This window comes from Oreochromis niloticus, linkage group LG8 (assembly GCF_001858045.2).
Source record: "Oreochromis niloticus isolate F11D_XX linkage group LG8, O_niloticus_UMD_NMBU, whole genome shotgun sequence".
In the NCBI taxonomy this organism is placed as follows: domain Eukaryota; kingdom Metazoa; phylum Chordata; class Actinopteri; order Cichliformes; family Cichlidae; genus Oreochromis; species Oreochromis niloticus.
The window spans coordinates 17,607,449-17,633,538 of record NC_031973.2 but is presented as its reverse complement, the minus strand read 5'-3'; the positions used below and the strand labels follow the sequence as shown (position 1 = coordinate 17,633,538).

General features: G+C 39.1%; 3 protein-coding genes across 5 annotated transcripts in view; 1 reads left to right on the top strand and 2 right to left on the bottom strand.

Moving 5' to 3' along the window:
• Positions 1 to 26,090, bottom strand: part of LOC100701335 (protein tyrosine phosphatase receptor type H) — a 574,626-nt gene that overhangs the window by 479,416 nt on the left and 69,120 nt on the right. The window lies entirely within an intron of this gene.
• mapk7 (mitogen-activated protein kinase 7) lies at positions 371 to 10,571 on the bottom strand. 2 transcript variants are annotated; one of them, XM_025909573.1, is made up of 7 exons: positions 10,411 to 10,571; positions 6,244 to 6,521; positions 5,963 to 6,128; positions 3,772 to 5,312; positions 2,585 to 3,687; positions 2,247 to 2,377; positions 371 to 699 (listed from the first exon to the last, which is right to left on the bottom strand). In XM_025909573.1, exons 2-7 carry the CDS (start codon positions 6,515 to 6,517, stop codon positions 552 to 554), a joined length of 3,363 nt encoding a protein of 1,120 aa, XP_025765358.1. In that variant the 5' UTR covers positions 6,518 to 6,521; positions 10,411 to 10,571; the 3' UTR covers positions 371 to 551. The 2 variants fall into 2 exon arrangements, with proteins under 2 accessions (XP_025765358.1, XP_013127835.2); XM_013272381.3 differs by lacking the exon at positions 10,411 to 10,571 and adding an exon at positions 9,854 to 9,985.
• On the top strand, positions 10,716 to 12,561 carry vkorc1 (vitamin K epoxide reductase complex, subunit 1). Its single transcript, XM_003438481.5, has 3 exons — positions 10,716 to 11,007; positions 11,738 to 11,847; positions 12,101 to 12,561. Exons 1-3 carry the CDS (start codon positions 10,826 to 10,828, stop codon positions 12,310 to 12,312), a joined length of 504 nt encoding a protein of 167 aa, XP_003438529.1. The 5' UTR covers positions 10,716 to 10,825; the 3' UTR covers positions 12,313 to 12,561.

Below are 26,090 nucleotides of genomic sequence, written 5' to 3'. Positions count from 1 at the left end.
CCACAGTCTGGTGCTCAGTTTGAACTTTAGTAGGTTGTCTTCACCACACATAAATGCCTAAAAGCATTTCAGTTGCTGCCATGCAATTGGCTGATTAGATGCCTACATTAACAAGTGGTTTAACATAACAATGTCCCCGGTGAGGCATGTATGGATTAAATCTTGTGTTCTTTAAAAAGTCTTTTAACACCTCAAGGGCCCTATATCAGCTTCAAATACACAGCTGTTCTTTGGTAAGTACTTTAAACTTGATCAAGAAAAAAAATTGTTGGCATGTTAATTAGGTTATTTTTGTAAAGGATATTAAAATAATTTTCAAATGGCCTTGTCGACATTTATAGTAGTTCACTGAATATCACACAGAGCAGAGTCAGAGGTGATGATACAGTTTATTACTAAGAAAGCACAGCATGTCATTATGGTAAAAAAAAAAGACTTTGTGGTAGTGCCTGTTTGAAAAGCTAGCTTTTAAATTAATTTAATGGGTTTTCATTGTTAAAAAAACAAACATTATTCACACAAATCAAAGTGTTGTCTCAAGAAAGTGTACGTCAGGCGTCAGGAGGGATGGTATCAGAGAGAATCATGGGAGAGCCGAGCTGTAACTCCTGCTGCAGAGACTCCAGGTCAGCTGGAGTCATGCGGTGGACTTCGCTCCAATCAGATAACAGGGAAGCCGAGAGGGGGGCTGAGTCGTAACTGAAGACAAATAGGAAAATGCAGAAAATATGAAAACTGATATGAAACTGAATAAGATAAGGCCACAATTAGGGCTGACCCAAAATTCATATCTCGATTTTTTTTAAAGCCATAAAGTAAGAACAAAAAGAGAGTTCTTAGTCAAAGCTGTGTCCCAGATGTTACACAGGCACTTTTATTAACATACAGCGTAGATGTACATGAAAAAATTACTCAAATTATGAGCATTTATTAAATAATAATGCTCCATAAATAAAATAAAACAATGTTGTTTTTGTGCATAACAAAGAGCTCACAACTGTGCAGTCAAAATGTAAACTAAAAGACGCTGAGCATAATAACAAAGACAGACAGATTTCACAGCTGCTCTATTCCCAACTTCTACTGCGTGGCTGACAGCCTTGAGTTTGAACCAGAATTCATACATAAGGTGCACTGTCAACTTTTGAGAAAATGAAAGGATTTTAGGCGTTAGCGTGGTTAGCTCGTTAGCGCGGTTAGCTCGTTAACACGTTGACGGCGTCCAGCCCCACGCACGGGACGATGCCCAGTAACTCGTTAACGGAGATTTGCCGTGTCCATCTTGTCGCTGCCTGCAGGTGAAGCGATGGGGGAGGAGGGGGAGTTGTGTTCAGTGAAGGAGAGAGGCGAGGCCAAGTAACGTTGCGTAGAGACAAAAGTGGACGAAAGAGAGGCAAACTTACAGCTCCACAAGTATAATTATAACGTAACATAGACTATATCGATATAAAGGATATTGTCACATCTTATATCTCGTATAAAAATATATCGATATTTTTAAAAAAACTCGATATATCGCCCAGCCCTAGCCACAATGCCTTCGCCTGCAGCTCTTTCAGCAGTATTTTAACAAAAAAACAAGTGTGACCAAGTTGTTTTTCAGCACTTGGTCAAAGTTCCTTTAAAATATGCAACTTTAACTCTTTTAAGAAATCATTTACACTGGTGCTTATTGTAAAAGTGACACTAAACACACATTAGCTAGATCATTAACTAAAACTAAACGACTCAAGGACCGAATCAAGGAAGCTGACACATTTGATTACATTATACTTTCAAAATGACGGCTAGTTAGGTTGTTTGTACGCATGACTCATCCAACTTCACTCTGCTCCTTTGCTGTGTTAATAGCTGTTTACAAGTACCTTTGTAGAGGATTGTTATGACCCTTATGAAGATGTAGTTGATTAACTGACATACTTGCACTACTAGTAACCCAAACTATTCAGGTCAGTGTGTACTTATGCCACAAATCCAGTGGGAAAATAGGGTCATGTTCTCAAATATGACCTGACTTCTTTTTTTGAGACCAGCGGAGTCGACCCTGTAGGCTACTAGAAAGAATGCATGTCTGAGGTACTTACTATTAAATATCTTCACTTTTCAGACCCAGACATCAGTTCTTTATATTCAGTTCATGGGGTAGCAAATAAATAGTACAACAAAGCGGATGCAAATAATGTTTTCATATGAATGAGCAGCAAGTGTTTCTTTTTTCTTTCTATAAGAGTTGCATCAGACCTCACCTTTCTCTGTCACAGTGTTGCAAGTCTGTAAGAGACTGGTTGAGAAGGTCATCCAGGTCAAAGCCCAAGCCGTAGCCAGCCCCGCTGCCCTTAGGGGTGACTGAGAATGCAGGGGGTAAAAGGTCCTCTACCTGACACCAGAAAAGAAGACAACATTAGATCAACTGAACTTTGGACCCTTTAAATCACTTTAAGACAAGCAGAAGACTGTGACGTTTAACCCTGGTATTTATCTAAAGAAGACGAAATTTTTGAGGGCAAAAATACATCGGTGTAACTTCTTTGTAGCAAAATGCACTCTGTGTGGGTAAAAGCTACAGTAAAATAAGAATGCACACCTGGGACTTTGAGAGCTGGAGTGTCACCATATGAATATCAGGGGCAATGGAGGGTCCTTGCTGTCCAGTATCTGTGAATCCCAAGCTGGACTTTGGCTGAGAGGGGACTCCTAAAGACCCACAGAGAGGATTTGTGGTCTGTGGTGCAGTTTTCTCTCCTACAGAGGGACAGATCTTCTCCATTTGCCCAGCACTTGCAGTCAGCGAGTTATGGTGGGAGTTGTGATTATTCTGCCCCCTGATATCCACATTCCTGTTTGTATCTCTGGTGCTCAGTGGCGGAGCTTTCGACAAAAAACCCTCCAGGGCGAGCAGCTGTGACTGAGGTTGAGGGTCGAGCTGGGTTTGATTCTGAGGCTGGAGCTGTGGCTGGAGAAAGCTCGACGGCAGCGGCTGTGATGTCCTGTTTGGCTGCGCCCTCGTCTCTAATTGCTGCCCACTCCAATTCCCCAAACAGTTGAATCCACTCTGCCCATTGCTCTCACTGTGAGATTTGAGTGTGTCGTTTTTAACAAAGCCACTAGTGACAGTCATTATATCTATGCCTCCGCTTACAGCGACAACTATATCTGCTGGAGGCTTCGTCTGGCTCATGGAGAAAACTAACGATGGTTGCTGGGTGCTGGGAGGCTGAAACAAGCCCAGCTGGTTAGGTTTAACTTGAGACATTAACTGTTCATGAGACTGAACCTTCCTCGCTTCCTTATCTGTTTTGTTGTTCAGTGCTCCTTGAGTGTTGTCACCCATAACTACACCTCTCTGTACATTGCAGTCCTTATTCTTTGCACCGTTGTTATTAGAAGGCTGAGACTTCTCATTGCGGCTGTCCATCATCTTTGTCCAGCGCTGCAGAAGACTTTTATCGTTGTCAGTCAGCAGAACCCCGCCCAGCGAATCCCCTTGTTTTCCCTCTCTTTTTTCTTTTTCTCTCATTTTCCTCTCCCTCTCTCGCGCGCGCTCCTGCCTCTTCCTTCTTTTCTCCTCTCTTTCTCGTTGACGCTCCTGGGCTGTGACAGGCCGACGCGACTCCGGAACAGAAGACAGGGAGGACGGCGCACCTCCTCCTGCGCCCGTGTCGGTGCCCAGAGCTGAGGTGCTTCCATCTGCAAAGAGAATATTACATTCAGATGAAGGCGGTCTAAAATTTTAAGCGATTAAAAGCAGATTATGGGAAAGAACCAACTTACCACCCCTGGCTCTATTTCTGAGAGCTGATTTCAATAAAGCTGCTTTAAGTGCAGCTTTAGTATCTTCTGAAATAGCACCTTCTTTTCTGGTTCCCTCTGCTGCACATGGAGCAGGTCTGGCGTTCTTGGACAGGGACTGTGAAAGGGATTGAGAAAGTGACTGGGCCTGTGCTGCAGAGAGAGAGAGGGAAGGCACAGCGGTGGGGAGTGTTGTCACTGCCTGTGCTGGCTTTGTAGGAATGGAGTTTGCAGGCTGGGCCATGCTCTGGCTCTGGGTGTTTTGAGCTAGAGGAGCCTGACTGCTTGCTAGCTGCCCTTGTGTCTCGTTGTCTCTCATCGTCTCTGATGGACCGTCCTGACTAGACACCGGTGTTGTTAAATCTATAGTTTCTGGCTGACCGTTTTCCGAGTTGGCACTTGGCATGTCCACATCAACCGGGCCACTTTCACTTTTAGCGAGGAGAGGTAAATTGTGGGTCACATGGGGTGGGGCGACTTTTAAAGCGGATGCAGGCTTACTGAAGGTCGTCATGTGATTTGTAAATGCGTGGCTCCGTTCTGCTGGTGTGTGGTCTTGGTGCTGCTGAGATTTCACCTCTCTCATTTGCTGTGCTGCTTGTGGGTGCTGCGCCAAGGGAACCACTGATGATTCGTTCAGGTTGACAGTTGCAGGCTGAGCACTGCAGTGGTTACTGCTTTGTGCTGCAGCTCCACCTTTCACCCTCACCAAAGGCCTGAACTGCAGCCTCTGACGAGAGCTTTGTTTGTTTCTGTGAAAGTCCTGGATCTCTATAAGAATTGCCTCTTTAATTTGTTCCTTGTTCATCTGAAGCTTATCAAACTCAAAGTCAAAAGCTGGCACGCAAATTGGCTCGTCATCTGGGTCATGGTATTTAGCCAGGTAAGAATGCTCCAGAGCTTCTGTCACGCTTATTCGCTGGCGAGGGTCAAAGCGCAGCATGGCCGCCAGCAGGTCTAAAGCTTCTGGTTCAGCTTGTGGATATAGTTTGGCCAAAGGTATGGGAGATCGTGATGGAAGACTCTGAACATATGCGCGGACCCTGTCAGCCCTAATAGCACCAATTAGACCCTCGGGAGGAGTGCCTAACACATTCAAAATAAGCTGGAGCTGGTGTACATAGTGCTTTCCAGGAAACAGCTGCTTACGGCCCAACATCTCAGCAAAGATGCAGCCCACGGACCACAAGTCAATGGCCAAGCTATAGTGATTCAGAGACAGCAGGAGTTCAGGAGCACGGTACCATCGAGTCGCCACATATTCAGTCATGAAGGAATGAGACTCCTCAGGGTGTGAACTGAGACCCCTTGCCATGCCGAAGTCACCGATTTTTAGCTCACAGTTTTCGTTCACCAGCAAGTTGGAAGGTTTGAGGTCACGGTGGATGACGTTGGCAGAGTGCACATACTTAAGGCCACGAAGGAGCTGGTACAGAAAGTAGCGCGTGTGCTCTGGGGTCAGCGTCTGGGCAGAATGGATAATCTGGTGCAGGTCACTCTCCATGAGATCCAGCACCACATACCTGCACACACAGGAAAAGCAAAAGTAAGATGAAAAACATGCCCACTTGGCAAAATATATTAAAATACTTTTTATTTATACACTGTTGCCCAGGGGAGACGGGAGACTAGTAATGATGCACAGTGGCACGTCATTCTTACCCAATGAAACAGACTTCAAATAAATTTACTAAATCTTATTAGTCTTCTAAACAAGAATCATTAAAATGTTGTGTGCACAAAGATGTCAGGTCAACAATTTTGATTTACACATAACTGGTCAAATAATTACACGTGGACAGAAAAATGACTGTTTTTTGCCATTTTATAAACTGTTTTAGTTTTATTTAAATGTACAAAAAACATTGTGCATGTTTTTTTTTCATTTTTTATTTGTATTTTTCTAGATCAGGTGGCCCTTTTGTTGGGGGCAGGAGCAGGACAGTAAGCATGCCCTTGTACAGTAAAGGGGATGCATGACATGCATTCCTCAGCTCTGATTATAATCTCTTTGAAAAAACTCCAGAATTCCTCCCTGCAGGAAGAAGGCTGGGCATAACAGAACAACATCCAATTTGATGACTATGTTTCCAGCTCTTGTATTTATTAAAAATCTACAGATCTATCTGTGGACGTGTTATTTGCCAAAGTTAGAAAAAAGAAAAGTACGCACACAGACTTGAAGGCAGAATGAGGGAGGTTTGGCTGCAGGATGTCTTTGATAGCGATAATGTTGTCATGTTTGAAGTGTTTAAGAATCTTCAGTTCTCTCAGTGTGCGTTTGGCATTTGTCACCACTTCAAATGCATTGGATATCTTCTTTATTGCCACCTGCTGGCCTGCAAAGTGTAAATGCAGAACAGAATTAAGGGAGAGCCACATTTGATCATTTATTCTGCATTGTACTAAAGACAGAATTAATTACATATATATTTTAAACTAAATCAGCATTACCATTGTCCCTCCTCCTGGCAGAGGAAACAACACCATAGGCCCCAGTGCCAATGGTTTCTATGATGTCGTACTCCTCTCCGACATCAAACTTCACATCTAAAGAGTGTGCTTTAAGCAAAGCCAAGTTTTTAGCTGCCGTGCTGGTGTCCGCGTTGCTGCCCGGTACCTCGACTCCCCGTGGGTTCTGGTTTTCTCTGCTTTTGTCTGTGGCCATTTTTTCAGGGGATGCCACAGGTTGACCATTTTTACTCTCTCCGCCCTCCTTAAGTGACATTTTTCTGTAAAGAATCAAAAACAGAAAAGTTGGAGGAATTGGAAAGTTCTTAACTGCGCCACTTGGGATTATATTAGACTACAGCTTTATAAAACAGCTAGAATTAAATCAGCATTTCTACTATCCGTGTATTGTGAATTCAGGCCATGTAAACCTTCTATATTTTCTCAAATATGATTTATTCACTGCTCTTATTTGCTGCTTGTGATTGAAAAATGAATAACTGTGGTGTATATATGTATATATGTGCTCCTTTAGTCAGAGACTGAAACACCCTCACTACAGGAAGGAGCGATTTCGCAGATCATTCATCCCAACAGCAGTTAGACTCTGTAACTCCTCAATCACGATGTCATAAGTCACTGGACACAGTGGACATCCACAGTCACCACTTCATGCTTAATGGACCTTCTATGTGTATGGACGTGTGCAGGTATATATGTATGTATATGTATACATATTTATATTTAGTGTGTACATGTGTGTGTGTACATGTCTATACATAGGAATAGTAGTGGTACAATAGTTATGTTAAGCTATATAGTTTATGTCTTGCATATTTCCACAACCATATCCATAATCACATACTGTGTATGCTATATAGTGTATAGTGTATATAGTGTATTATCTTACTTATTTTTTATTTGTTTGTATTTTATTTGTATTTTCCTTCTGATATCTGTACCTGAGCTGAGGTAACGCAAAAATTTCCCCGTCGTGGGATCAATAAAGTCTTATCTTATCTTATCTTATCTTATTTTTGTTTCCCTGCAAACATCAACCATTATTTGGGCCGTTACAATGAAACAAAGAGGCAAAATAGAAGGCTCTTGATCCTCTGACCTGAGTCAAGAGCCACACATTAGCTTAATGTTTCTGGGATTTAAAGTCTTATAGTGTGTAATTTTAGTGAGTAATGACATCAACTACATATCATGTATTAATGCAATCTGCGCTAGTCTCTTATACAATGTCAGTCTTACATTTACAGTTTTTTAACTAGCTTCATTTTTACTTTTCTTTTTATCACTTGAGACCCTCAATATGCGCTGGTGGCACTTTAACTTTGTTTTTTTTCTATTGTTGACTGTACTATTTGTATTCTTTATCCGACTTTAACACAATTGGTGGATCAGTAAAATATCTATCTATCTATCTATCTGGTACTGTAGTACCAATTTAGTGTTCAAGTAGTACAAAATAACAAACCAGCAAAAACAAGAAAGCACCCACAAATATTTCAGAAAATGTAGTGTTTTGTCTGTTTTTTTTTTCATTTCAAATATTGTATAACAATGTCAAATATTGTATTTTTTCTCACTCGTAACTAACTGAAGCCTTTTACTGAACTACCAAGTAGGGCTGTTCGATATAACGATATATATCGGATGACGATATAAAAACATCTATCGTTTCATTTTACGCTATCGTTTGTTTCGTGGTGTTGCAAAATAAACTATTTACGGCAATATTTTTTTATCGTTTTGATGGTCACTGTAGTGGCTATATTAATTTCTTAAAGTTCTCTCTTTCTCTTATATTTAATATAACCACATTACTGACGGACAAGCGCCCGTTTTTATGCGTTGTCGTTAGCAACAACGACGGTAAAACCATCGCATGTCCGCTTGTTTATTTTCCACATAAACCTTTCACAATAAAGCTCAAGATCCTGTTGAGACTTTTCAAAATAAACTGAATCATGTGAAAGAGTATGCAGAGTATTTACGGATGAGAAGCAAAAAAGAGCCGTCAGGTGCTAAAAAATAAACCTGGACTCAAATGTTAGAACAGGCTTTTCCCCGCAGCACAATGTGTAACAAATACTCACAAAGAAAACGGCGGCCGTTACAACTTATGTCTAAAAATGTATCGTTTAATGCATCGGTTAAAACACTCGACTCCAGGTACACGACCCCCAGCTGGAAACACTTCACGCAAGTCGAGCTGCCCGAGATTCACAGAATTTACAGAAAATGTTACATTTTTGTGATGTATGTTGTTATCGGGACGATAGATGTCTTATATCGGGATATGAGATTTTGGTCATATCGCACAGCCCTACTACTAAGTGTACCAAGTGTGACTGCTAGTGAAAATTGTTTTCTTTACAAATAACTCTCACCGAACTAACACAGCCAATCCCTCCCTGCACTCATATTTTCTTCATATTAAATATTTTTTTGCTTTTTGAAGAACTTATTTTTAACATTCCACTCGACAACACACAAATCCTTCCTAACAAAAAAAGTAACTTCAAGGGCCAAATTGCATTATATTTCTTCACGTCAAAATACAAGTAGGGGTGATGTGGCCCCCGGGCCACGAGTTTGAGACCCCTGGTCTAGACTGTCCTGTATTTCTAAACAAGAAAGTTTCTATTACTTCACAGAAAATGTCACTGTTGTAAAACAGAGCTTTCTATAGCTGATATTGAAAGAACAAACTTTTATTTCAATTTATTTATTATTTATTACTTAATTATTTTGGGGCTAGTATGAGTGGTCATGGGAGAGTCAACAAGAAAAAGCTGTAACATTTATTAAAATAAATGTAAACATACAAAATTTATGCTCTCCTTAACATTTTCGATTAAAGTCTCTGCTAGGCCGATTCTAGCCCCCGGGCCTTATGTTTGACCCACATGTGTTATGCTGGAATCTGTAGCAGCAACACTATGTACTCCATAAGACCAGTGCCATCCAGCGGCAGCATTTCTGTCACTATTAAAATCAGTTTTACTGAAAACTCAAATTATGCCCATATAAAAGCTTTTCTGTTAACACTTGGGCGCATGGAAGCCATCCCAGGAGTGCCTCCGTTAATGTGGGTACTGAGGAATAACAGAGACTGAACCACCACATGCGAAAGTTTTGCTCAATTGAGATTTAGGAGAAAAACTTAAATAAAAAGAAACTACTGCTTCTGACAAATAAAAACACACTTTTAAACGCTGATAAACTGTGTGAGAGTGACCTGCTAGGGCTCAAACTAGGTGTGATTAGTAACTCCACACCCGCTAGGCCTGGCAGTGAAAGTGGCCAAAACCAAACCTGTAGCTCTCTACTAACGTCTCCACAATAAAGCTGGAGTCTTCATGCGAGTAGCTAAAGGCCAAACCCAGCAGAGGCTGTCTGTAAGAACACACTAATTTGTGTACTACATAGTTATAAACTAACCGCACGACAAGGACTACTCGCAGGGGCGTAGGCTAATAACGTTACCTGAAGCTGGAGCACTCTAGACACAGAAATCGTTAAACGGCATTTTTGTCGATTATATAACAAAACGGAAAAACACTGACACGTGTTTTCTGTTAAAGGAATGTGCGCTCACCTTGTGAGTCACCCACAACACCAGCATTGATGTTTTAACCCCGTAGTAGCGCGACCATCTTTTGTTTTTGTCTGCCGCTTCCTCGTATAGTTCCGCGTAGGGTTTGAGTGCCATGATGCGGACCAACCACATGCGCTGACGTCAAGTAGTTTGTCCAATGGGAACAGAGGACGCGTTGGGAGGCGGCACATTGCTGGACAGTCTCCGCTTTTTCAATTTATTTATCTTTGTGGGGTTTTTTTTTTTCTGTTTCTGTTCTTTCTGTTTTCCCCACAGTTCAATTACTTTAGGAGGAGTCAGATTTAGGGAAAGATACCTGCTCCTGTTGGTGCTTTACACTAACTTTATATATAATATAATAATAATATATATCCAACTAAGCCCGAAGCCTGCGATTATCTGATCAGTCAGATAACAAATGCTAAAGCTGGAGAATATACTAACTACTAATCATAGAAAATTATATTATTAAAATCTTCCAAACTATCCTCATAGTATAATTCACAGCTTACTAAGCACGTTGTGTTACTTTATTTAAAGGATTAAGCAGTCGTTACCTCTAGTTGAGCTCAATTTTAATGACGCATTTCCGAGTGGATATGTTAAGAAAAAATTCAGACACTTTTGGTTAAGTAAAAACAAACAAACAAACAAACTCCTTCAGGTATAGTAGTTTAGCAGTGGAATCTTCCAGTGGCGTGAGATGAACAGCAAGGGCGGTTATTAACATTCCCCAAAGCCCAAACAGACTGAAGTCCACAGAAAAATACAGTGCAAACACCCATCTGCCAACATCTGGACTCCACCGTCCAATGAAAAGCAGTCGCAAAACTCGCACAGACCAATCAAAAGCGACAATCTGAGCACGAACACGTCGTCTTGACTAGGAGGACGGTGACGTTTGAAAGAAAACCAGACTGGACCGTGCAGTTTCAACACATTGGTGCAATAAATTCATCTTTTAGTGTCCACATGGGTGCCATTCAGGGGTTCCCCAAATGGGAGCGAAAGGTACGCATGTTTTTGTGCCTTTTCGGTTTGGTTTTGTCTATTTATGCCCTTCACGTCGAGGTATCCCGGGAGAGAAACCCAGATTACAGAGCGCTGTGCGACCTGGGGGAGTCTGTAAGCTGCTCCAGAGTTTTTACCTCAAGGTATGATATGACTCCTGCCTTTCGTTTTTCCTCATAACTGCGCTTTTTGTGCAGAATCAGCTTACCTGGATCTGTTTTCAGGTGACCACTGATCCATATCTGATCCTAACCTTGTCTTCCAGCTGATACTTTAACATATTTTTTTCTAGCCTTTCTAACCTACACTGAATTGCCACGTGTTCTTAATTTATCTGAAAATACTTTACATCAAGTAGCTTCCTGTTTCACATTGTGAGAATACAAGGTATATACGTTTATTTTGACATTTCTTGTCATTTTTAAGAGAATCAATCTTTATTACACGCTTGATGTTCTACACTTAAGAAATGATTCTTTGCCCTCATAAACATGAAGCAGTGATTTTGAGTAAAATGCAGCGGTAATGTATAATATCAACGGTTTATTTATTAAATTAAATAATCATTAAGGAAAATATGTTGATTATAAACTCTGTATACCATTCAAGTAAATTTCATTTGCTTAAATCTAACATTTAACATTGTACTTATGTAACAAAATTTGATAGAACATTTACATGTAATGAAGTTACTGAAAGTAAGCATTTTGGCCATAGATACTTTCTGTGTACATTTAAATGGTTATATCACATTGCATATCTCTGTAAGGCTGATTATATTTCATAGGAATAAAAAAATAAAAAAATAAAAAAATTGTTCATTTTATTTTGAAGAAATTGCTGCTCTGACTGTTACTTCTTTCTTTCTGGCAGATGGGGACGTGGTTTTGGTTTGGTCCAGTACTTTGTGGCCAAAGATAGTCCTCTAAACCAGCCCAACAGTGTTCTTGGCATCATATTTTACACTCTGCAGATGGGCCTTGGTTAGTCTCTGATTGCCTTCTGTAAATTACAGTGCAATGCTGAGAGCTTTTTATTTAGAATATCATTTGCAATCCAATGTGTTTGTGATCCATGGCAAGCACAAGTATTTCAGGTATTTGAGGATTGCATAATATGTATATGGAGCAATACATTTACTCCACTCTGGACGTGAGACTGTGTGAAATTTCCCAATAATGTACTATGTTTGACTGAGGTCCTGATATCCTCTCTATTTGACTTTTTTCTTTACAGGACTGTCTGTGTCTAAAAAAGCAGCAGCTTTTTTGGTCTTCTCCTCCTGGGTTTCTGTGGCCGGTTCACTCTATCTTGCATCTATTCTCGCATTTGTTCTGGGAGACTTCTGCATGGTCTGTGTCTCCACGTATATTGTCAACTTTGCATTGCTCTACACCAACCTGAAACGGAAGAGAGCAGTTCAGGAAATTAAGGAAAAAGCCAGATAGAAAGTGTTGCCTGTGAAATGTAACAAATCCCTTCCTGCCATCCTGAAACCCTGCTGGATTCATCTCACAGTATTTTGCCAGTGTTTACATGAGTTTACATTCAGTATTTTCACAGAAAAATAACTGGAGATTTGACTCAGAATATCTATAAGTTGGTTCTCAATACAGAAACTTTGTTGTGCAGCAGCTACTTTTGTATATTTTTATTAACTGGTAATGATTAAAACACATTTTTGAATTCTGACTTAATTCTGTGTGATTGTTGTGATTTAATTCTGGGCTGTTATATGGTCAAATGTGTTAAAAGTGGCTATACCTTTCTCTACAGTACATTTACTCAGTCCTACCAGCAGATGGAGATAAATGTCTATTTAATAGCAGTTCAAACAAACTTTATTGGAACGACTGTTCAAGTTGCCCGTCTCCCCCAAAAAGTCACCAGACCTACAAAGAGAAAAAAAAGATGATAAAAAATAAACAAATATATCTAATACAGTGTGCTTCATTACAATATGTACAGTTTTTAACTAATTTATTAGACCACATGTCATAAAAAAACAGAACAAGCAGTGGCAGCTCATTAGCTCAGCTTCAAAGTAAAAATCTGATTATTAAAATAAAATTTATTTCAACTGTGGGTCAAAAGAACAAAGTCAAAAACAGTTAATATGGTAAAATGTGAAAAACTGCCAGTAATTGTATTGTTATTTAATGGTGCAAACACCTCAGTTTCTTACATTTAATGTTTTGTCTGTTTCTTACTTACCAAAGAACTGATGAAAATAATAATGGGCAAAGCGAGGCGACAAGTTTGAACCGTTTGTGCAGGAATTGTATCGAGGCTTCGAAACAATCTGAACCAATCTCCACAGTGACATCTGCTGGCCAATTTGACTATCGCCACATCTTTTTAATGCTGCTCTGTGAAACAAATGAGGCAGACAAGCCCTGCAATTCCAACCAAAACGACTTATTATAACAGACTGTCAGTAATGGTGATGAGCACATCTTTTGAAGAAATCCAAATCCAACCCAGGCAAGAAAAATATTGAGACTGCTAAAGACAGCAGGCTGTAATCGTGATACACAGCGTACCTCAACAAAATTATACATGCGTGTTGCTCACAGTAACTCAATTTATAAAGTAAAACACAGAGAGTAAAGACTGTTGTGTTTAATTTAATAACTGCACAGGTTTCCATCTGTTTTTGGCCTCATTCGGAGTTGTTTTTTTACTCACAGCCCTCAAAGTCTGGTGGTTTATTTATAAGTTTTCTAAGAGTTCGTGTCATCAGGTTTGTTCTAAACAACCTCAATCAAAGCTAGAAGCTTGCATAATTAGCTTTTATTTTTAATTAATTTTAATAAAAAAAAAAACAAAACACCCAGCACGCCCCTGCGGGCGGTTTATCCTTCAAGCTCGGGTCCTCTACCAGAGGCCTGGGAGCTTGAGGGTCCTGCGCAGTATCTTAGCTGTTCCCAGGACTGCGCTCTTCTGGACAGAGATCTCCGATGTTGTTCCCGGGATCTGCTGGAGCCACTCGCCTAGCTTGGGAGTCACCGCACCTAGTGCTCCGATTACCACGGGGACCACCGTTACCTTCACCCTCCACATCCTCTCGAGCTCTTCTCTGAGCCCTTGGTATTTCTCCAGCTTCTCGTGTTCCTTCTTCCTGATATTGCTGTCATTCGGAACCGCTACATCGATCACTACAGCCGTCTTCTTCTGTTTGTCTACCACCACTATGTCCGGTTGGTTAGCCACCATATATATATATATATATGTATATATATTTAAATCAAAAGACTAAATGTGTTTTCCTTCTTTATAAAAAGTTAATATCACATTTTCATTGGCTAATTTTGACCAATCGTCCATCGTGCCATTTCACACAGATCTTTAAATCATCCTCTGCTGAGCAACCTTTGAACCATGAAGAAACATTCCTTAACTTCATACTGCTCTGGATGCTGTATCTTGTAACACCGGCATGATGTATGAGTGAGGATGAAGTCACTTAATGCAGCAAATAACCTTTTCTGTGGAAAGTGGAAAAAAATACAGAACAGACTGAGTCACTAAGACACTAAGACATATTATTCAATTAGTTGGTAAATCAGAAGTATCGGAAGTCTATAACTACTGTAATGCCACGTGTTTGTGTCTTTTTATTAAGTAATCAGCCACTAAGTAGGCTTTCATGCACTGAAAAACTCAGTTTGTTTCTGTTTGACATTTTAATTTGTCACATTCGCTTCTTTTTAGTTTGGCTTTGATTGATTTGTATTGGATTCTTCTGTTGAATTCTTTGCTTAGGATTTTTAAAGTATTCAATGCCATAAATGTGTCAGCCATAGGTTTAGCAATTCTTTGACATTGTGGCAAATTCGGTATTTGGTGGTGGCGGTGGTGGTGGTGGTGGGGGGGAGTAGAGCCAGAATGGCAGAATGACAGACTAGCACTAAGTTCACATAATAAATAAATAAATAAATAATAAGGAAGAGAGACTAATTGGCTTGCTGAAGGTGGGCAAGAAGATAATGGAATCAGAGTGATGATGACAGAATTAAGTGGAAGTGACAGAAAGTATAGAACATGTAAAGTGTAAACACTCTGGAATCCAGGCAGACACGAGAGCACAGACTTCTTGAACTTACTGTGAGCCAGAGCTTTCATATCTAAACAAAGTCCGAAAACAGTGACCCTGCAGCTCTGCATGGTTTTGGATACTTTGAACACAGACCCTGTAGCATAACCAATCAAAAGTAAAAGAAAATAAAAATCTAACAAATACAATCATTTTATGTTTTAGATTTAATTTTATTATCCTGTTTTCACTTTTTAATAACTTAGAGGGTATGGAAATCTTTTCAGTGTGGTAACATTTGTAGAATTCAAATCACTGGTCATCCTAGGCCGGGTTTCAGTCACATCAAATCAGCCAGTCTAGATAAGAGTCAGCCTCTATGACTTAACTGACTTTGACTGTAATCAAAGCTTTTCATAACATGACTGTTGTTATTTTTTCACCCAAAATTAGTCAGAATTTCCTGAGAAGGGAGCCTGGGATTCATCACCAGCAGACTAACTTGTAAACATGGTGACATATTGAATTTAACTGATTTCTGAAGATATACACTGAACAACATTACACTAACCTTATTATAAATATAACAGTTTATGTTGTGGGGAATTATTTTTAGTAACAAATAAGTAATTTTAGTCAGCAGTGACAGTGTAGACAGATTTATGTTTCCACAACATGTGTACTACAATTACACACCAAATTACAGATAGATTAATGAATAGACAATTAACAGTTAGATCTGCAGATTAGGTACAGTCCATATAGAAGTGCAAGAAACATGTTTTCATGTTCTGTAGTTACAGCTTCTCTGATGTGAACATTTCCTCCTTCCTTTTCTCTTTTCCACTGCTGAAATTTTTTTTAGTTTCTGTAGTTCCCGAAAAGATGGCAGTTCATGACTGACTGGACAGCTCAAACGAAATTACGCAATATTTTCTCATGAATCAATTCCTCATTTCATTATTTCCTCTTTTTCCTAATCACCGCAGTTTACTTCCTGATAGTTTTCCAATTTAACACTTGTGACATATCTTGAACTCTTCACTTCCCTATGTTTCTCCTTTGTAACAAATTTTGACCAGAGATGACTAATTTTGACTTCAGCATGTTTTGTTTTGGCTCAAACAGTGGAGTGGGGTAAAAATATGAAGGTTGATGCTTTGCATTTTACCACAGGTGAAAGAGTATACACTGCTTGTCCTTGTGGCATGTGCACAATAACTTGTCTATAGACCTCCTTCTGAGTTTAATGACTCATTAGTTGCGTGAACTACTAAAAGTAACGTTGTCTTGTAATTCTATATTTTCCAGACTACTTTGTTGGAAACGGTACAGGTTACAGTAAGAACAGCTTCAGTGTTGGTGCCTTGATGTCACAAATGTGCTCACACACTAGGCTTACACAAGTAAAACAGCAGAAAGACGATGAAGAAGTAAATTCATGACACAGTTCTGGTGTGAAGACTCAAAACACACAATTACACAAAAGTGCAAATTGCTCTGTAAACACAAGGTCATTGCTGTGATGTAAAAAAGTGCTGGTTATGTACATTTGTTCTCTAAATAGCACCAAAAATGTTAACTAATCCTGGCTGTATTTTGTTATTTGCCTTTGGTACTTCTGCAGCTTCTCGTGTTCATTCTTCCTGATGTTGCTGTCATTCGGTATTGCTATGTCTATCACTACAGCCATCTTCCTCTGCTTGTCCACCACTACTATGTCCGGTTGGATAGCCACCACCATTTTGTGCGTCTGTATCTGGAAGTCCCACAGGATCTTAGGTCGGTCATTCTCGATCACCCTAGGGAGCGTTTCCCATTTTGACCTCGGGACTTCAAAGCCATACTTGGCACAGATGTTTCTGTATTCTATGCCGGCCACTTGGTTATGGCGTTCCATGTATACCCTGCCTGCTAGCATCTTGCACCCTGCTGTTGCGTGCTGGATTGTCTCAGGGGCATCTTTACAAAGCCTGCACCTGGGGTCTTGCCTGGTGTGATAGACCCCAGCCTCTATGGATCTTGTGCTCAGAGCTTGTTCCTGTGCTGCTATGATTAGTGCCTCTGTGCTGTCTCTCAGCCCAGCTCTGTCCAGCCAGTAGGTAGGATTTCTGGATGTCAGCCACTTCCACTGTCTGCCGGTGGTACATACCGTGCAGGGGCCTGTCCTTCCATGATGGTTCCCCCTCTTCCTCCTCTTTCTTGGATTTCTGCCTCCTGAGGTATTCACTGATCACACGGTCTGTTGGGGCCATCTTCCTGATGTATACATGGATGTTTGTTGTCTCATCCTGGACTGTGGTACTGACACTCACTGGTCCACGGCCTCCTTCCGTTTGATTACCATACAGCCTCAGGGTGCTGGGATGAAACCGTCCATGCGTGGTCTGGAGCTTCCTTGTCTTGATTTCAGTGGTTTCTGTTTCCTCCTTTGACCAGTTTATTAACCCAGCAGGGTACCTGGTCATGGGCAGGGCGTAGGTGTTGATAGCCCGGGACTCCTCAGGACTTGCCTGACCCTCTGCAGGTACTTGGTGGTTGCAGCTTTCCTAGCGGGCTCCTCATTGTTCCCATTTGCTTGTGGGATTCCCAGGTACTTGTAGCTGTCCTTAATGTCTGCAATGTTGCCTTCTGGTAGTTCAATCCCCTCAGTTTTTCCCTCTCTTTGGTACCATCCAACTACACTTCTCCAATCCGAAAAGACATTTCGATGTCACTGCTGTAGATCCTGGTGGTGTGGATCAGTAAATCGATGTCTCATTCACTCTTGGCATACACACTCTTGGCATACAGTTTGATGTCATCCATGTGGAGAAGGTGGCTGACGACTGCTCCATTCCATAGTCGGTATCTGTAGGTAGTCTTTTCAATGATATCACTGAGGGGGTTCAGGCCTTTGCAGAACAGTAGTGGGGACAGCGCATCTCCTTGGTAGATCCCGCACTTGATGGTGACTTATGAAGAAATATAACAGAAATATGAAGAACTGCAAAAAAAGCAAGAAGACAAGCAAGACTAATGAGAAGAACTGGCCAAAAGGTGTAGACTTGAAGTGCAGCACAAAGTTTCTTCAGATAGATCATAAACCTAATAGCCAGAGATGGGCACTGTAATCTGATTACTTTTTTCAAGTAACGAGTAATGTAAGGGATTACCATTGCAAAAACGGTAATTAGATTACCGTTACTTTCACGTAGGAACGCTGCGTTACTGCGTTACTAAAACCGTGATTTTTTTGCTAGAACGTCTCATGACAGTGACGTAAGCGAGTGCGACGTTCGTGACAACAGCTGTGTACAGATCAACAATGGACAGTGCGGGAGAGAGTTTGAGCATGCAGCATTTAAAGCGTGGAAGTACTGACCTTATTTTGAGTTTGATTCCATAAAAAGTGACAAAAACATTAGTGTCTGTTGTGCGTGGGAAGAAAACTTCTTTTTACAGCGAAAAAACCCCTAAACTTCCAAGCAAGCACCGAGTGTACTACGACGTAATGTGAAATTCACAGAGAAACTCGCGGATTCTTCCACTGACCGCTGCGGCACACCTGCACCAGGTTAAACCTCCGCCTACCCCAGTCCTGCTTTACAGGTGAAAATAGAGCAACAGGACCGCTAGTCTTTGATTTTATTTATTTTCTGCTGTGTTTTACTTTCATCTATTTGAAAGAGTGAGTGTAAACACAAAAAAATATTTTATTTTATGTGCTGGAATGTGCCGAAAATAGGTTTAAATGTTAAACAAATTTCTTCCAGTCAGAGAATGTTGCATATAATTAAGTTTTTGCTTGATGCATAAAGTTAAAAGATTTAAAGTTTAAAGTTTTAAAAAGAGACGTTTCCATTTGATTACATTTTGTATGATGGATTATGCAGAAAAAGTAGAATTGGGCTGAAAGATCTATCGCTTTATCACCTATTCAGGTTGTAAATCGTGTTTTTAAAAAGTAACTAAGTAACTAAGTAACTAAGTAATTAATTACTTTTGAAAATAAGTAATCAGTAAAGTAACGGGATTACTTTTGGGGGGAAGTAATCAGTAATTAGTAACTGATTACTTTTTTCAAGTAACTTGACCAACACTGCTAATAGCATAGAAAAAAGATCTACAGAAACTGTGCCTGAAAAAGGAAAAAAAGCGCTTCAGGTTTTTCCAGAAGGACTCTGCTGCTTCCTCAGTTAATCCTGTGAAAAACTAGCCTCATCTTCCTCCTACAGGAGCAAATTAATCAATAAGTCACACAAAAAAGATTCAGTGTGTTTCTTATTCAATTTAAATTTTTTAAGAAACATTACTGATAATACTTAAGAAAAGCTGAATAACTTGGAGAAGAAAGGTCATTTAAGTGACTATTCATTCAGACAGTTTTATACACATTCTACATCTCAATCTCTAAAATAACACCAATCTGACACAGAAAAAACTGCACTGTAGGTAGATTCCACTATAAATACGTTTCTTTTTCTTATTTCCACACTTTGACCCTTAACCCCCCCCCAACAAATTCACTCGGCTTTATAGTATACTCATACACGAGGCGGCTTTTCAGACCATTTTGAGACATTTAGCAGTTTTCATTAAATAGCTTTATACTCCATGAGACTCCAGCAACGCCCTGCCAAAACAGTTATTTACAATATAGGTTACTAAAGTTAACTAAAATAAAAATAAAATGAAAGATAACACTCAAAATTTGCTATGTTTACAATATGTAATAATTAAATTACAATAATTATGATAATTAAAAAAGCAAAAGTGAACAGTGATAGAAAATTAAAACTAAAACTACACTTTAATAAGCAAGTCCACACTGCATTAAAAAAAACTAAACTGGATTTTAATAAAAAGGGATAGAATTGAAAACCTATACCATAATGCAAATCTACATTTAGGTCCATATATAAGTGGACATTGACAAAAGTTTTTTTTTTTCATTTACTTAAATATATTCCAAATATAGTTATATAATAGACACACTGTAAAATGTAATTCTAGATGTTTGTTATTTCAACATATTATTCTATATCAGTTTGACGATAGATGACTGAAGTTGTTGTTATAACATAGAATTACAAGTTAAAAACGTCCCAATTACACCAAAAAAAGCTAACTTGAAAACTCATGTCCAGCTAAATCAGCAACTTATGTGAACTTGACAATGTGGGTAAGTTGAGCACAGCAGGATTCAAAACTGCCTCACGTGACTGCTACCGAGGTGCATCATGGGGAATTGGCGGTTAACGACATGCTCACTTTACTTGGACGTTTTGTAATCGTCTTCTTTGGAATATGCTTTCAAGGTGAGTAACATTGGTTATAACTATAAGGAAAGAGAGCTACAAAAGTTGGAACATGTTTTGAATCTATGGCATGATGTGTGTTTTTCTCTTTTACCGAAATGTTTGCTTTAGCTAATGTAGCTTTAGCCGACAAGGTCCAGCTTGTATGTCATGACCAAACTTGAGCTAATAAACTGACATATGGCCTTTTTTATGGGTTTAATGTGGCACTGACCAAATCACAAGTATTGTGCCGCTAGCTTTAAGATTGTGCACTCAACCACTGTTGCGATATTAGCAAGCTAACTCAGCTAATTAATAAAGCTTATTTCATATTGTCTCTGTACTTGTAAATTTCTTTCAAGTTCACAGGCTGTTGTATTTTGGTGGAAGTTCATTTTGGCAATATTTCCAATAACTGACTGGGTTCAAAAAGAACTTTTTGGCAGGACTCGGATGCTTGTTGTCATCTGTTTACCCCTATGTAATCACTTAAGTTGTTATGAACTGCTGCATGCTAAGCTGCAAGAGTGCACTGAGGACTGAGACAAAATATGGTCTACAAACCAGCATTATATTAGTTTTTATCAGATAGTCCTCCAGTGTGTTTAGTTTTTGCTTTAATTCTATTGTGCAGTTATTTGTTACCCTGAAATGCTTTATGCTTAACAACAGCTCACTATTTTGACTTATTTTTGAACTCTTGTGATCAGTATGACTAGATTGTGTGAGTTTCCATACTAAAAGAGCTGTAGTGATAAAATAATTGGCATCAGAGACACTGATTTTTGGCATGGTATACTGCAGAAGTTTTTTTTTTTTTTGCATAATTTACCTTTTAATTAAACTGCATTCTCTGTATTGTAACAAAACTAACATTGTTTATATGTCAGAAAATTAGCAAACATGAATAAATGGCGAAAACAATATAATTATAACATATATTTTTATTTTACTTATTTTAGGTCTGTGAAGCCAAACTTGATGCTGGGGATTTATTTTTGTCAGTGGAGTCAAATGGTAAGTTACAATTTGTGCATTTTGTCATACTGGAAACACCACAGATTATATTGTAACTTAATAGCTCTGTAGAACAAATGATATAAAGATTGTAGTGTCAGGGTACTTCTTAAGAAGTAATATGGCACTATTGATGATCACATGCAGGTGGCATAAACTAAATATTCAGACCTGTTACCAACAAGTGATTCATTAACAAAAGCAATGGAGCAGACTGTTTAGGTTCTTGTGGTTGTAATAACATCCATAACTGCAAGTTTGTCATTAATTTATTTTCACAGGTCTAGATGATCACATCTGTCTTTGTCATTTAAATGAGGTGGACTTGCAAACTTTGCACTCTTTTGGGTAAATTGCTGTCCACTACATATACACAGAATGTGCACAGTATTTCAGATCTAAAAAGGGAGTATGTAATGGACTTGCTGGCTTTAATGTAAAAAGCCTGTTGTGTAACTTTAATGAGGCAGTTGGACTAAAACAGTATTGCTCATCAAGGTAAACATCTGAGGAATAAGGAAATTGTTACTTGTCCTTTTACTCAGTGTTCTTTTAATCGCACGTTTACTAAAGTTTTACATCACATAAGTCATTTTCACAATCATTCTACTTTAAAAGATTTCAAGACAGAGCTTATTGTTCTCTGAACTTCCTTGTTTGCTGAACGGCAGGTAAAGTGCATCTTTTTGTTTGTTTGCTTTTGTGTGTTTGTGTTTTCTCTAATGGGCCTCAGATGACTGTTTGCTTAAATTTGGGTCTCAAAGAATCTTTTTTTTTATTCTGCCTGTACTCTCCACCCCTCTTCTTCTATTGCTCAGGTTGAAGCAGAATTTGCCCGTCTTACATCTGTTGACCTGAAAGGGTTCCTTTTTGCTGTGCTTGACCATTATGGAGAGGTTCGTGGAGCTGTACAAAATCAAGAGCGGCATAGGAGGGCTAACTAGGCTCATAAAATGCTTCGGAGATGATGTAAGTGTTCAACTGCGAAATGTTCTCCTTTGTTTAAGTTTTAGGTTATCCAGTTCAACTGATGAACTCATTGAAAGAAAGCTGATAAGTAAAGTCTGTCATCATATTTCACAACTGGACATTTAGTGTGGTAACTTTTACAGAATCTGTGTATATTGGTGGTAGGTTGGATATCATATTCTACTTGAATGTCCTGATAAGCCTGATTCAAAATCTCCAATGATAATCATATATTGATGGAATTATGTATCAAAAAGCTGTGAATTTGGAGCTGTCTACATGCTTCATAAACACTGTTTAAAAAGTGTTTTTGTTTTCTTTTTGACTTCTTTGACCAGAGCCCTACACAAAGGAAGAGGACAGAGGACCTCATTTTCTAAAGGAAGAGCCCTCACACACTTTCAAGACTGTGAAGGTTAGCATTGTTTCTTTTAGTAAATTTAATAATGACAGCACCACAGTGGATTTAAATGAAACGTGTACTTTTTCCTCACCAAATGTATTATTACAAGATCTTTGACACTGGATTTGGTCTGGGTTTCAGAGAAACTAACTGGCAAGCTAGCATTGATATTATTAGTGTCTTGTGTTTATTCATGTCTTCACCAGGGTCTTTGACATTTCGCTGCTGTACTGTTCACTTCAGCTTTACGTTTGATTTCTCACATTGTATATTGTAATGGCAGAGATATTAGGATATTTAAGGGGCTGCAGTGGCTGCTACAGCTGTGGGGGCAATACTTTGGTGAAATGTCCTGGACCCTGGAAAAGAGACTGTGTAGACTGGGTAAGCAATTAAAGGTTACTGGCCGAGAGTCATTGGGCAGCTGGGTAAAGGTGGATGTTGATATTCAGTGCCAGTTATGCAACCTGTTCAGCCACGTCTATATGCTCTTTTTTCATGCTGTTAATATAGGGGGAAAAATAAACTTTAATCAATAAACTGATTAAAGAAGCATTGTCTATGGAGCCACAATCTGATCCTGTAGTGTAGCTGCAGTTTGCACATTTCATGTATTCTCAGCCAGATTTGGTTTAGAGCACAGCCAATATTTAGCATAACTAGATTTAAATTCACACACTGGTGATGGCAAGCTACATTGTAGCCACAGCCGCCCTGGGGCGCACTGACAGAGGCGAGGCTGCCAGACATTGGCACCACCGGGCCCTCTGGCCACCACCAGTAGGCAACAGGTGAAGTGTCTTGCCCAAGGACACAACGACTGAAACTGTCGGAGCCGGGGCTCGAACCGGCAACCTTCCAATTATAAGACGAACTGTCAACTCTTGAGTCACGATTCAGTCATCCACCCATGTGTGTGAATGACTGAATGTGTAAAGCACTTTGGAGTCCTTAGGGGACTAGTAAAGCGCTATACAAATACAGGCCATTTACCATTTAAATTGAAAATTTTGTTTGAATTCTGCAATTGAAGACATGCTCAGTTATTTATGAACATGGTCTTTGTTTAAAGCAAGAAATGGATTTGTAACATGGGGGTGCATATCTCATTCTGAAAAAACTTTAACAACTAATAAGTGTTACCCAAAGCCAATCACCATCATCCAAAGCATCAGTATGGCTCTTCTTTGGAAAGACATGAATTCTTAAGCACAAGGGATATTGTGTAATTGTAATTGTGTAATTTTTTTTTTTTTTTTTGTCTTTGAACCCTTTTATAGCCGACAGGTATTGAAGACACGTTTTCTAAGAGGATGAAAGTTGGCATTGCGATGGTGAAAGAAGAAGACATCATCGATGTGTTGGTTGTCCTTGAGGCGGCAGTAATCCTGTCTAATCTGAGGGATGTCTCAAGTGCCATTTCCATGCTGATGGGCCTTCTTTTTGCCCTCAACATAGACTATCCAAAGGAACTTAAGGACATCTTTGAAGTCATTCAGAACATCCTAATGAACATTGGTGGAAGGCAGTGCATCTCACTAGTGCATGGTCTAAGAAACAGACTCTTGCAGAAAGCCATGCAGAACTGTAATTGTATGTTCCTTAGTGTTAAGGACAGTTTTTATTTTACTGTTTGTTTTTTTATTCTTGCAAGTTCTCATTCTCACTTTTGTATGTCACTAAATGACTACACTTTACATTCCAGATTAGACAATTACTCATTTGTTCATGGTTTAAGAAACTTATGTGAACAACAATATAATGCTGGACTTTGCAGATGCTTATCTCATGCAAGTCAGTAGTTTTTCCTTTGTTTTGCAATTGAGCAGACTCAAACTGATGTTTCTGAAATATCCATATTATCAAATGTTTCAGAAGCATGCACTCATTTTCAGAGATATTGGTTCTGTGGAATTTGTTGCAATTGTAAACGAAGACAAATACAAGAGTTTGATGTCTTACTTGTTATAAACTGATCTTTACTGTCACTTATCAAAGGTTTTGTACTATTTTAATATTTCAAGTTTTATGCTAACAGGTGTGACTGAGCACAATGAAGTTTAAAAATTTTGTAAATGTAAAGAATAACTTTTCTAAAATAGCAAGTGTCCCGTTGATACATTACATTAATGCAGACTTTATGTTGTTACTTCACAAGAATCACTACTGCTCCTAGAGTATTGGTCAGAATTTAATCTTCACCCAAACTGGGCTCAAGACCAAGTTCAAATTTATTGTTTCACAGGGAGCAGCCTTTGAGTTTTGATGGATTGTGAGCCTGATGAGCTACGTCACTGATTTTTCTGTTTCTCAGATGACTAAGATGGCACAATAAATGGTGAATGTTGGGTGCTCATGAGTAATTGTCTTGTCATGTTCTTAAAACAAACTTTCTGTATGAAATGATCAGATAGACTTTAATGGAATCTGTGGGGTTTTATTTTTTTTTCTGTAAACAACAGAAAATTAATTTAAAGGAATGTAGGTATTTAAACCTGAGCTCTAAGATGAACCTAACAGGTAGTTTTGCTGAAATGGATGTTAGAAAGCTAAAAAAACAAAACAAAACTTAAGGTGTTTAATACACATTTTTCTTTACATCCAGTCAATCAACTCTGATAATTAAAATGAAAATGATTTACAAGTTCACTCAGCTACCTTAAGGAGCTCAGTTAATTAATAAACTTAAATCAACTTAGCTAACAGATTATGTTAGTTAAGCTAAAATAGATTCCTAAGTTAAAAGAACTACTAAAGTATTTGAATTAACTAAAAAACCCAAGTCAACTGAACTAGGACAAGAGTTTAAACAATAGATTATTTTAATTTAGCTGAAAGGGTTTTCCCAAGTAAAAATGACAATTAAAGGAGTTGAACTGACTAACAAATCTCAGTCAACTAAACTAAGATGAAAGTTTAGACAACATGTGATTTTTCATTAAGATAACAATTGGTTGTGTTATAAGAACAAACTCTATTTCTTGACTTAACTTAAAATTTTAAGGCAGCCCTTTACCTCATATTTTTAAGTTGAAACAACAAGTTATATTTTACAGTGCATGGACATAATGTGTAGACTTTCAACTTTCATTTGAGGGTCCACATTCAGAATGGATGAAGGGTTTAGGAGTTTCAGCTCCTTAACATGTGCCACCCACGTTTTAAAGGGACCAGAAGTAATTGGATAATCGACTCAAAGGTTAGTTCATATGTAGGCGTGAGCAATTTCTTCATTATGTCATTAACAATTAAGCAGATAAAAGGCCTGGAGTAGATTGGAGGTGTGGTGCTTGCTTTTGGAAGATTTTACTGTGAACAGACAACATGTGAATCAAATAGAAGGCAGGAGAATAAACCGGCTGTTCTCCACAGAACCATTGAAGGTGTACTCTGAGTGGGAGGGGACGAATATGAGAATGGCATCTCAGACTTGACCAGACTGAGCAATACTGGAAGAGCATATTAGAGAAGGAAGCAGGACAGAACAGCAATGCTCGGTGGCTAGTGGATCTCAGAGCA